This window comes from Brachionichthys hirsutus, chromosome 18 (genome assembly GCF_040956055.1).
Source record: "Brachionichthys hirsutus isolate HB-005 chromosome 18, CSIRO-AGI_Bhir_v1, whole genome shotgun sequence".
Taxonomy (NCBI): Eukaryota; Metazoa; Chordata; class Actinopteri; order Lophiiformes; family Brachionichthyidae; genus Brachionichthys; species Brachionichthys hirsutus.
Window position 1 is genome coordinate 1665587 of NC_090914.1, and position 13080 is coordinate 1678666.

Consider the following 13080-nt stretch of genomic DNA (forward strand, 5'->3'; position numbering starts at 1 on the left):
TGCGGCTGTGGCCAAGCGGCGCCGATAGTGTGCCAGTGTTAATCATCTGGCCTTCACGGAGCGGCATGTTGGGGCTTGCAGCCATAAATGTGACTCAATCATGTGTGTTTGCATGTGGAGAAATACATGCGTGTGTGTTGTATGTGTTTAGACATGACACTATACAGAAGTCAAACGCCATCTGACGGCTCAACCTTGTGGTCATACAGTTTATTTTGACTTGACATCTTCGAGTCTTTGTCCTCTTCACATTATCCAACTTGACATTAAACTATTTGCTTGAATTCGCATCAAATCTTAAGCTGCAAAAGCCAATCGGAACACGTTGGCTTGGTCATTTTGCCGTTTCATCTGGAGGTGATGACTGTAATTGCATTAATATTGCTTCAGTGAAAGTGTTGCAGGGTGTTTTTGTTCGGTTGCACCACTAATGGGAGTCTTCCGGTCATTTGAGCGGCAGCTCCTAACCCGTTTTGGTCCAACAGGACATTCGGCCTAAATAGCCATAGAAAATGGCATTTACTGAAATCACAAATACATAAAGGGAAAAGGAAACAACATTTTATATGCGTCTGTCTCAGCAATTAAAGAAGCCTACACAATATACATTTTGTATTTGAAACACAGTTCAACATTCATGCCATGTCTGTTAAATGATGCTGTACGATAACTACAATTAAAAAGTGAAATCTTTGACGCCTAAACTATGAAGGAGATGTTTAAAATGTCATGATTAGACAGGCACCACTCAGGCAGGGGGGAGGGGTGCATAGAATTTCATGACAAAAATGCTTTTGTGGAACATCTCGGAGAAACCATCTAAAACAAATATTCCACTTGCAGATGGCGCCGAGCCACGGAAGTGAAAAATCTAAAACATACGATGTTGTGTTCGAGTTCTGCTCCTGAGAGCAAATGTACCAAATAGGACAGGTTGGACGGAACCTGCTGTTCCTCTCCACTCTCCTTCCCACAAGGCGACGACCACTTTTCAGTGGGAGAACAAAGCTGCTTGAGTGAAACAGGCAGCGCTTTAATATTTACTCGGGTTTGTTCTTTACTGCTTGTGCGAGCGCACAACTGTAATCTGCGATGCGACGTGGGAGCCGTGAGACAAAATATTCCACAAGCACAAATGTACGTAAAGCTTTCTTAAAGCAGCCAGCAAGGCCCGACTTGCTGCTCCATTAGCCTGTCTGGCTAAAAGCTACAAGGGCCGCTATTCCACCTCTCAGCTGACAGGTGGCAAAATAACTAAGTGAGAAAGAAGAAAACCCGGAAAGGACATGTGCAGACTGAAGATGCAAGAACACCTTTAGCCACTCAGGCGAGGCTGTGATCAAACCCGGCGATTGTAGATGATCGTTCCTGTAATTTCATCATCATTATCATGTAGAATGTCACACTAGCCATATGGCTCATATGCAGAGCTTTAAAGTCCTATATATTTGGGACGGCGCGGAGAAAAAAGAGGAGGAGGGGCTCTCCCGAGACTGTAAAGCTGGAAACCACTGACGCTCTGGAGTGGGTACAAGAAGGTGGGTGGGAATCTTCATTTTGTGTTATGCTGTGGGTGGTTGTAAGGGGGATAGTTGGGGTGACGGCAGACTGCAGAGGGAGACGGGCATAACCTTTGGTGTCAGAGAGTCATGCTGGGGTCACTGGAGCAATAGCGAGTGGATGCGAGCTCCGTGCTCTATAAATGACCCCCCCCCCCCTCAGCATCACTATTCCTCCTATGCAGAAGATACCAGGGTGCTAGTCTTCATCTCCTGAAGTAATCTATGACCATTTACTGCAACACTTCAAAAGGAGGTGAATGAAGAATACCGTTTCCTCTGAGAAACATTTAATCATTTCCTAATAGCAGCAGAGTTCTTTATTTATACTAACTCACAATGTCAAGGACACCAGTAAAATATGGATGGTTGGATGGATGGATGCCCCCCCCCAACAGGCCCATAGAAATTGAGCCAGTAAATCCTCATAGAATTAGGAGAATCAAAAGCATCCGTAATTAAACTAAAAAGTCAATTAAATTGTTACATTTTGTTGTTGTAAATGGTCATTTTAAGGCACACTAAATAAATACATCTCCCGATTGGATGACTGTCATGACACCATGGGGCAAGAGCTGACTCAGCTGGAGTGAAAAATAAGTTGTTTATTCATGTGCAAACAATTACCGATTCAGCAGCGTCAGAGGCATTAGTCATTGTGCACAGTCCCACACCTAGCGAGGGTATGATACAGCGAGCGAGCGTGTCATCATCAATGGGATGTGAGCAGACTATAGTCTCTCTGATTAACGATGAGCACTGTCAACTTACTCTGTTATAATTCTGCATAAAATAAAAACTAAAACGAGAAGAACATGTATGGGAAAAGAAAAAGCAGGTGAGTCGACCGGAGCCATTGTAAAGCACAGCCAAAGACATAAAGGTCAAGGAGCTCATGTTTTCTCTTGTTGCTAACTACCTCATCACGCGGCGAGGCTCCGGTGCCACTAGTCATGCGTCTTAAGGCACGGCCTTTCTGACAAAAACATCTTTCGATGCAGCACCAGGGTTGTTGCCGTAAGTGTTGGGTCAGTGGTCGAAAGCACACCGCCAGGGGTGACGACAAGAAATATGATGAAGTTCCATTTGCTCATCTGCAAGCGGCCTTTCCAGCTCTTGTAAATGGTCATTTACAAGAGGGGGGTGGAGGCACCCCCTCCACCCCCCTCCTCTTCCTGAGAGCTCACTCACATTGCAAGTGCATTAGAGTTGAATATATTCTATGGGGATGTTGGACAGTCATCTCCACAACAGGTGCTTCTCAGGACGGCTTCAGGGACTCGTCGCATACAGAAATAATTAAAAACATTATATGCCGTGCGTCTGTCTCGGTCAGCCCCAAACGCTAGTACACAGGTGGTCTTTGATTTCTGCACCGTGCTTGTGCAGTGGAGGCCAGACACGAGCAAGATGAAAGCTGGCAACGATTAGCAAGAGCAACGTTTACCCAGACTCCTTAGCTCTCTCCTCGCGGGACATTTTCTCAAAGGGCTGAAAAGCTGTCGAAGGGCAGATGTTAAACCACCTGGCAGGAGTAACAGCGGGGTTCAGAACCCGCAGAGTTTGTGCAGAACACAAATCTGAAACAAAGTTCTGGAGCTTCAAAAAGGAGTTTCAATTACAGACTAAACCACAGGTGCATTCAGGCTCGTAGTCCCGTCGTCTGTTCGTGACTAACGCGTAATTGTGTTTCGTTCAACTTCAACTTTATTAGAACAGAACAAATCAACAGGACCATGTGGTATGAATGTCACGCAAGTCTTGGTGCGATCGGAGCATCTTCTTTAGATTCTGAGAAATCCCGAATACGACAAGCGGCTTAGTGAACCCCGTCACGGTTCCAATCATGTGTTCAAATGCCAATTAGAATTCATGTGTTCAATCCTTTTCACAGAAAACGAGAATAAAAAAGGGAGTTCTTTGAATAGAATTTTTGATAATTAAAGAAACAACCCTTATGATTCCACTGCTGGGGAAAAAAAAGGCTGGATTTCATGAAACATGTACACTAATTATATTTATATTGAATATATATATATATAAGTCAATAATGGCAACAAGACATATTGATATTGTTTTTATTGGATGTAAATCAGAGGCCCCTGGTCCTCTCATGCTTGAATCAGGGCTGATGAAACACTTGCGTTGGTGAATAACGCACTAACCACTGACCCACCGTATCCTTCTCTTTTGCAGTTGCGTCAAAACTCTTGCAACAGAGGAGTTTCGGTTCACTGCGTCAGCAAACTCAGAAGAAGGGTGTACGTTTCCTGCCGTCACGGAGCACACATATTACCCGTGATGCGCATCGTTTGTTAGGATAACTGATAACGTGTCAGTGGAAGAAACCAAACAAATGGCATGACCAGTAATCACAACTTATTTTTAGCTCTCAGATACAAAGATTAAAAAAAATATGAACATTTCTCTCAATTCTTATTTCTGTTTTGGAGCTGCTCCGCCTGACATTTAAGTTCAACATCACAGGAATACCCAGCTGTGATACATTCACCATTTAAAAGCCACATAATTGTTTATCTGCATGGAAGCAGAGGCTGGCCTTTCCCCATTTCCAGCCTTACACTGCATTAGTGAAGCCCAAACTGGCAATTACTCGACGATGTCTTTCGGGCAACTTGCGTCCCTACTAAATGCCATGTCTCAGTTCCATACAGATACGCAATCACTCAAAGAGGAGGACGTTCAGGAGGTATTAGCGACGCAGAATTCATGCTTTGCTTTACCCTGGATCGATTCAAAACAAGGCCCGAGTTGAGCCCTTGCTTTGAATTCAAAACGAAGGGGACTTCTTAACTTATTAAGCAGGCAAACCAGAAGCGGGTGCATTTCTCTTTATGTGATTAGGTAAATAACATAATGAGCAAAAAGAACACCTGCAGGAGAAGAAACCCTCATTTTGAAGAGTAGCTGCATAAAATAAAATAAAAAACAGGGACAAGACAGGAGAAGGAGAGTTGTTGGAGAAGAACACAGTAACCTGCAATTATTTTATAGCTCTTAAGATTCCTGAGCTCTTAGTCAGTGTTTACTGTGCAAGGGCATGGCAAGGCCACAAATTACAACCACTTGCTTTGGCACCAAAAGCTCAACAGTCACGCGAAGGCACAGGCTTTAAGTAGAAAAAAAAAAAACAGGTCCAGAATAGACGACAAAAAGATGGACATGGAGTCATTTTCGGTCTTCCCTCTTGTCATTTGACCACCAGAGACACACACGCCAATGTCTCGAGAATGAATGAGACATTAATAGCCAGTTCAATTCTTTCCACGCCGCTCAGTGACGACAACTCTTTTGACCTGGCATGAAGCCATGTGGTAAAAACCTAAAACCACCAGGTCAAAGATGAATAACGCAGTCAAGATGCACAGCTGACACCGCTGAACACCCTTGCTTTGACGTAATGGATGACACAATGGACAGCGGCGACGGCAGAGGCAGCTGACATGGGGGGGGGCAGTTTTAATCATAGTCTTAATGGCTCTTTCAAGGACAGCCATCGTGTGTTTGGACACGTAAGTGGCCACAGTTCCAGTGTCTCTCCACAGAATTGCGAAAGAGTCATCGTGCGATGCAAGCAGGACATTCTTCAGCCACGACTTCTCCAAAAGCTCAACTGCCATGAAAAGCGGGACCCGAGCTGGGCAGAAAACCACAACAACAGAAGCCCCAAGAGTGGTTGAGAAAGGCCAGACGACTGTGTGGCAACAGGAACGGCCGGACGACCGCAGCTGAGGCTCAGCAGTTGGAAAGTCACGGCGGCCGCGGTCGAACGCGCGTAAATGCACAAGAGGCAGGACTTGAGTGCTGCTGAAAAGGTGCCCCGGTGGTGGTGATGGAGTAATGTCGGCCACCACACGAGTGGCTCGTGATCCGGGCTTTGCGGAGGCGGTGTGGCGTTTAAGTGTTTTTAACAAAGTGCCGAGGTGCTCAGATTGATCACTGGAAATCACTGCAAGAGCTACTCTGAAGGGGTTCTACTGCTTTCCATGGCTCAATGGTACATGGGCACAGTCTGTACACCCTGTAGGTCGAAATGCTGTGGGTGAACTTCACTTAAACAAGTTACCGCAGCTTCGAGTTAACATGGCGAAGTGACTCTTCCACCAAAATCCGGTCAAACATACAATAGTCGTTTTATTATTTAAATCTGTCACTTAGGGATGTCCAGATCCGATCTCGTGATCGGAAATCGGTGCTGATCACGAGCTTGCGGACTCGATCGGAATCGGACGTTACCTCCCGATCTGGACTCTGATATATATGGATCGTTATTGCCATTACTGTTTATCAGATCTGGAGTAACGCTGCGGCACAGAGTGATACCGCTCTACTCCAACAGAAACTGCAGCATGACATCACTTCCTGTGACGCCATTGGTCGAATGCTGGCTAAACACGGAATCAGCTTGAAGCGAGTCGCGCGAGTACGTCTGCGGTGTGGACAACAACAACCTGCCGATTGAGCTGCTGTTCATTTTATTTTAAATATTAATATTTAATATTTCCTGTTGCGCTAGTCCAAGTCCAAAGTGACAAAAGTATTTTAATTATTACTTGAATGTTGAAGCTACGCCACAGAAGTGCTCTGTTTATGAGTTAAATGTTGAAATAAGATGATAAAATAAAAAATAAGGGACATCCTAGATTCGTTTCTTCAATCTTCTTACTTTTATAATACATGGAAAAAATAAAATAATCGGATCAGGACTCAGTATCGGTTCAAAATCAAATGATGATGAATTAAATAACGGCTCCATCGCTGTAATTGGTGTTAATTCCAGGGCCATGCTGGACTGACAGCATTTTGATCTTTGGAAGACCTCACTTTCAGACATGGATGCGAAGGGTGGGAGGATGAAATCGATTGATTTGAGTAAAACAACAGCCTCCTGAATTAATCATAAGCTGAATTCATGCCGCCAGAGATGCTTCTGGCTTGATCCCTTCAGAACCCACTTAACACTGGCGTTGCAAGTAAACAGGCCAAAGGCTCGGAGGAGATTTATCAAATTTGTATCGTGGTCTCGAAGCCTGCAGGGAACAATCACTGAAAACAGGAACTGCTTTTAACAGAATTACCATTTCAACTCAGCACTGCTCACAATGAATAAGTAATGGGAACAACAAGAGTGTCGTTATGGTCGACACGTTTAATTGTTTCTGGATTAAATCACTCTTTTAGTGCAGTTTCAATGCCAGAAAATTCAGTGTTTTCAGTCAGTGCATCTTTCGCTCATTACTTTTCAGAAATGGGTAATAACAATAAAAAAAAGCAATTATTTAAACTGATTTTCACTTTGAAAATATAATTCCTATTTTTTTCCATTACCAAAAGGGTCCGATTATCCACACCAAAGTTCAAAATTACTAGAATCACAGTTGATGTTGCTTGATCTCAAACTAAAATGTGATTTCACAGTCGATGAAACAGGACTTTCAAATAAAAAAATATATATATTTAGACATTATGCCACCAGAAGCAGTCTTGGAAAATCCTTTGGAAATTCATATCGATATCCAGATGTTTTCAAAGAAAATGCTTTCAAACCTCCACCAAGGATGCAGTTGGGGCCCAAAATGAGCCCCCCCAGTTCAACTAAAGAACGTGTCTCAAAAGAAAAGACAAAAAAACACAAGAATCAAGTTGGACAAAAACAGCCAAGGATTATCTGACAACCGCCCCACCCCCCGGCCAGTCTGTAGAGGTGTCGCTGCAAGGCTGCAGCCTCACCTACCCGTGATGCTGAAGGTAGGCTCAGGGTTAAACAGACCGCCATGAGTGCCATTACGTATTATAAAAAAAACGTGTTTTCATCTTCCTCTGCAACGTGTTTACTGGAGCTGATCTCTAAACAGCAGGATGAGGAAATTATTCAAACGAAAAAGTCCATAAGCAGATGGCCTACACCGGAATTTTAGCCAATGATAAAGATGGTATTTACAACTGACAACCCATAAATGAAGTGAGAGTCTGAGAAGAAACTCGTTGGCAAATTAATCACTATTTTTGACGTTGCTTTTTATTTCAAACATCTAATTTGTAAAGATTGTTCTTGGGGAATGCAGCATTTGCTCAAGGGCAATTCTAGAGTTGATAATGAGATAAAATTACATTTAAAAAACCCAAATAAAAGAAAAAGAAAAACAAGCGTGGAAATGAAAAGGCAGAATGAGAGCCCAAGGCTCTGCTTCACCCCGGCTCTCCCCATCAGTCGCTGCCGGTGGAGCTCCGAAGGTTAAAGTGTGTGTGTGTGTGTGTGTGTCTGTTGAAAGGGGGAGGGTTTGAAGATGCAAGACCAAAAATAATTAGAGTAAAAATAATTAGATGCAAGTGCCCCTGTCGAAGCATGCACAGCTCGTAGAGCCACAACACTGGACACAGACACGCCCAGAGCTCAATGCAGCATCCCTCAGGTCAGATCTGTGGGGCCTCCGGAAATAGGCTGCCAGTTACTGTGCAGTAGAGAGGAAGCTTGATAAACAATGATCGAAATAGGCAAGAAAAACACTAAACTTCTCCTGCAGCAAGAGTTCTGTATTTAGGAAAAGATTCTTATTTGCATACCTCTGACTTTGAGGAGATCGCTCAAGCCGACAATTCGCTTGACTCGTCGGAATGAACGGGGGTAGGAAGAGACAGCAAGGTAGTAGTTTAAAAGGTAAAACCCAAAAAACTCGACTCGCACCTCTGAAGCTCATCAGTTTAAACTGATCTTATTTTTTAAACCAGGCCAATCATTTTTTTGATGACTTGTAGGCGATTTTCCTTGACGGGACTAGTCACCACTGGGCAACAAGTCAGACCTATTTTTAACTATTAACAGTCTTTTTGCGACGCTAAGCCAAATGATTGCTGACTGTGTTGCATTTAATGAACAGACATCAACCTTTTATTGAACATGTTAATAATAGGTGTCTTAAAGAACCTTTTCATGGTTCTAAGAGCCACTCTTGTTTCCATCACCTCTGCACTGCAAGAACTAGGAACTAGGTGTAGTTCTTACAACACACTTCAGCAGCACTTTGTTTTTTTAGCACAGGACGGTCAGTACTCTTCAAGCAGAGGAGGAATGCTGAGTGAGAGAAGCTGACTGGTTGAAAACCAGCCAAGGCAGAGCACCCAGTGCCAAGATTAGCAACTGATGTTGCTAAAATGACTGCTAACCCCGTTAAGACACTTTGACGGCCTCGTTGGGTCTGCTAAAAGACAAAAGAGAAAGTCCCGTGAGGTGCAAGAGGGTGATGTTTGAAAGAAAAGTTCCCAGCTGCAAACGTAAGAAGGTGGTCGTGGAGTAGGATGAAGCAACACGACATCATATTCTCTTAATCTTTCTTCTTACGACGGAATAAATCTGTTCACTAGAGAATAGAAATAGTCCCATTGAGCTTCTCCCATCAGCCGTGCTAGAACTCATACTCTACACGAGCACGCAGCATACCGTGGGAGGCTAAAGGCCAGAGCTACAGGAGAGCGTAACTTGAGGTCAAAGAATGCTTTAAAAGATGAGCCACTAAAACGATGCCCAAGAGGACGACATGCCCTTTCAATCAGAAGAACGCTGCATGTTTCACCACCTTCCACTCATCTGTCCCTCCGACGCTTTCATTCGGACTACGACAGGCTGCCCCCTTTAAAAAAAAGAAAAGAAAGGAAAACTGAGAGTTCTTTCTGCCACCCTCCCTGAGGCAGGCCAGTGCATGCAGGAAGGTAAACATGTCCATTGTGGTGAGCTCAGACCGGGCTGTAGCTTCGCTCCAGGTAACGGTCGTCCTCCGAAGCGCGGCGGCCACCGGCAGCATCTCGGCGGAGCAGCTTATGTCTGGACGGATTTCCGCTTCGGTGCAGAGCCCTCCCCGCCTAGAGCAAGGACATCCGTGGATTTGATGAGGGCCTTGATTCAAATGAGGGTCAACAGTCTGACCTCTACCTGGCTGATGGCTTATATTCCGTCTGAGCAGCATTACCGGGCTTTTTTCATGCAAATAAAAGAATTCAGTGCTTTTTAAGCAATTTCAGTGAGCAGCCCTGTGTTTAAAATATACAAGCCCCGCCCCCGCCGAGGGTTGTATTGATTCCAACACATTGCTTCAGGCGCCAATCAAACGACGAAACATGATTCACGCCAGAGATCAGCCACTCTGAAAGTAGAGTCCTTTCTAATGGTATGAGCCCGTGATGATTATCAGGCAGAGTAAACACTCGAAGTCAACTGTGTGCTTCCCTATCTCTGATTGGCCAATACGGCAGATTTACATTACTTCACTTTGTGGAAAAAAAGGTCGAGCCAGCTGTTTCGCCGTACGTGCTGTGTGTTAGCAGCTGTGCTGGGTCAATACAGAGGTCCGATTAAAAAGACGGGGAATAATCCCTGTTGACGAATCGAGCCTGTAATTAAACTGCAAATGTGCAAGGCAGCCACATCAACAAACTCAAAGCACCTGATTTAATAAGAGTCATGACAGAGTCAGGACCTGGGCTGATCCTGGTACTGCCCTCCACATGCATTCTGCACACAGAGGAGCGCTCAATAAGTGCAGCAGAGCCCCGGAACGTCTGAGACGATTAAACTCCGCAAGGAAAAGTAGCAGTCTTTAGAATTATATGCAGGGCTGGTTTAATAGAGAAGGTCTACACATAGGGAATTCCTGCTAAGGGCACGTTTTGCCTGATTTGTGCCGATCATACGCACCTGGCTTACGTAACAGACATGTGACGCACCTTCCAAAAGGATTACATGCAATTTCAAGGATTTTAATGCGACAATACTACTTCCTGCAAAAAAAACAAAACTTGTCAGACACAGATGAGATCATTTTCATGTGCCTTAAGACATGATCTCAACAAAATAAAAACAAAAAGACACTGTTTGCAATGTTCCTGCACAGTGACTTTAAAGGACATATCTTTGCACGCAACCAGGAAGTACTGTAGGAGGGAATTAATTGCACTTCAGTTGCTCGACAATGGTCTGGAATTGTGCAATGCAAAATGTGTAATGCACAAAAACAACTGAGCCCAGACTGGCAGCCACACTGACAGGACTAATTGCACGACAACTGTCAAATTGAAGATTCAGGTCACCGGTTCGGCGTACAGTACGGGTCCGGCCTATACGCTTCATAATCCTGTTCCTCTGCATCGCGTAGGCGGACAAGGTGTGGGCTGATATTCATTACTTTCCTCTCTGCGAGTCGATACTCTTCCTTAGACTTCAAGTGCTCTTATGGTAATACTGTGAACACCCTTCCTGCCAAGCGCCGCATAATACTGGAAGTGCATGTGTCTTTCGCAAATGTAAAGCAAAGAACTAGCTATGATTAGATACGAATGTGGATCAATATCAAAGATTGCGCCTCTAAAAATCACTGTATGCTAAATAGACTCCTGCATCAGGGGCTGCAGCGCTCCCACCACCCACTGGCTAAGTGTCAGCGTGTCTCAAAACCTTTGTGCAGAAAACTCCAGTCAGTGACAGCAAACCCATAAAAAAAAAAGAAAAGCCACCAATAGAGCTCCTGCCAGGGTTGAGGGTAGAAAGTTTCCTGCCTCAAGGTAAAAAAAAGCAACTATCAACAAATGTAAAAAAAAATGAAGCCAATGTAACAAAGAAATATCACTTTGGGTGAGAGAGACAAGTTTCAGAGACACGGCTGGACATGCTGACGGTGATTGCTCTTATGTTTACCATCATTTCACATCACAAACAGAGGACAGACAGACGGGCCTCCAGTGTGCAGCCGATCCAAGATGGGGGGGGGGGGGAGTGGAAAGCGAAGTGGAGATATGTGTGTGTGTGTGTGTGTGTGAGAGAGAGAGAGAGCTGCCTCCAGACACCACGCAGCTCAGAGCCGATTGAGAGTGACGGCTTGCTGATTAGTCAACTCGCAGCCCCCCAGACCGGAGTCTGCACGCGTACGTACGCAGCCGCACTGTAGATCATCTGAATAAACTCTGCTGCTCTCATTGCACATTCATAAAAAAGCATTAAGACAAACCTGCGTTAAAAAAAATACTAATAACGTCGCACTGTTTTTAAATGGAAGCTCGAAGCAAGACAAACTCTTCCCTGAGGCTAAAAATAGGCTGCAGGTCCACGACGTGCAAATGACGCAAGGGACGTGTGTACCTGTGTGATGAGTCTGTGTAGTGTGGTGGTGGTGGGGGGGGGGGGGGGGGGGGGGTGTTAATTACCTTAAGAAGATAGATGGGAATGTTGCTAAAGTCCACAGGGAGTTTCAGAAGGAACCGAGCTGAGAACTCTCCAGTCTGCAAGATAAGAGTCAGATGTAGAGAACCTTCAGAGACGCCGACACAAACGCCACACGGTAACATCATATGTGTAAACCTCGGAAATTACGAATCCGGCACATCTAAATAGCAGAACAGCTTTTATAAAGGTTGCACATTTTGATGGGTTACTCTGGGGATTATCAGATATTTAAAAAAAATAAATTGCTCGTCGCAAATGGGGACAGACTAATTACCGGGAGTTTTCTGTTTTACAAAATGCCTACGAACCTTTTGATGCCCAATAATGATAGGCCTCAGAGAGTCAGAGTTGTGTTGTGCAAGCAGCATTTGTGCTGGGCGGGTTCCCCACAGGGCGTCCCGTCCCTCCTGCTGGCTCCTCTCTACAGCAGCAGACAGTTCAAGGACGGGAGCCTTCCTTAAGTCACATGTGACACAGCGGCTGACTGGTGATGCAACTGGAAGAGACGCTTCTCAAGGGCTCGTGGTCAGCGATCTCGTAGAGCGGTGTTACGGCCGCTTTCTGGGATTGAACACCGTGTTTGTGAGCTTTAGTACGGAGAAGTATTCCCACCTCCCAGAGGAGCGTCAGCTACTCAGGCACGTTTTCTGCAAAGACCATTTTATAGATCCGGTGTGTAATCAGGGTCGACCTTCTCCTTGATATATCGGTGTAACAGGTCATAATAAAGACGAACCACTCTTTTAGGACATTGACATCATTCCCTCTGAAATACAGACTTCCAATAACAAGGTGCAACGGGTTCACGTTGTCCTTGATCCCATGTGTTCTCAATTTTATTACACCATAAAGTGCCTCTTGCTTTCCCCTCACATCTTAGCATTTAATCCCAAATATCTCATCCCGGTTCTTACTGACGTTCTCTTTGATCAGAGTTCTGGTACCGGGTTGGGACCTCTGTGCGTCGCACCAGCGATTTTAACCACCTACTTATTCAGTCGTCTCCATGAAGATGAGACAACACGATCGGAATCTGGGTCAGGCTGCACTACGGGCGAGAGCGGGGCACACCCTGGACAGGTCGCCACACAGAAAGACAGATACCCACTGACAATTTGGAGCGATCAGTTCTCCTAAAATTGCATGTTTTTGGTGGTGGGAGGAAGCAGGAACAGCCCCAGGTGTGAGGCAACAGCATTCCTCATTATGCTTCAGTAACCTTCAGTTTTACAGCTCCTAACAGGCCTGCTGAACATCCTACTTTAACAGGTTCAGCTTAAAATGCTTTGA

General features: G+C 44.9%; 1 protein-coding gene across 1 annotated transcript in view; it reads right to left on the reverse strand.

Annotated features, from left to right (window-relative positions):
- The window catches only part of babam2 (BRISC and BRCA1 A complex member 2), a 48221-nt gene that overhangs the window by 21060 nt on the left and 14081 nt on the right, over positions 1-13080 (reverse strand). The window contains exon 6 of the mRNA XM_068751893.1: positions 11772-11846. Within this exon, the coding sequence (XP_068607994.1) occupies positions 11772-11846 (75 nt within the window). The remainder of the gene's footprint in view (positions 1-11771; positions 11847-13080) is intronic.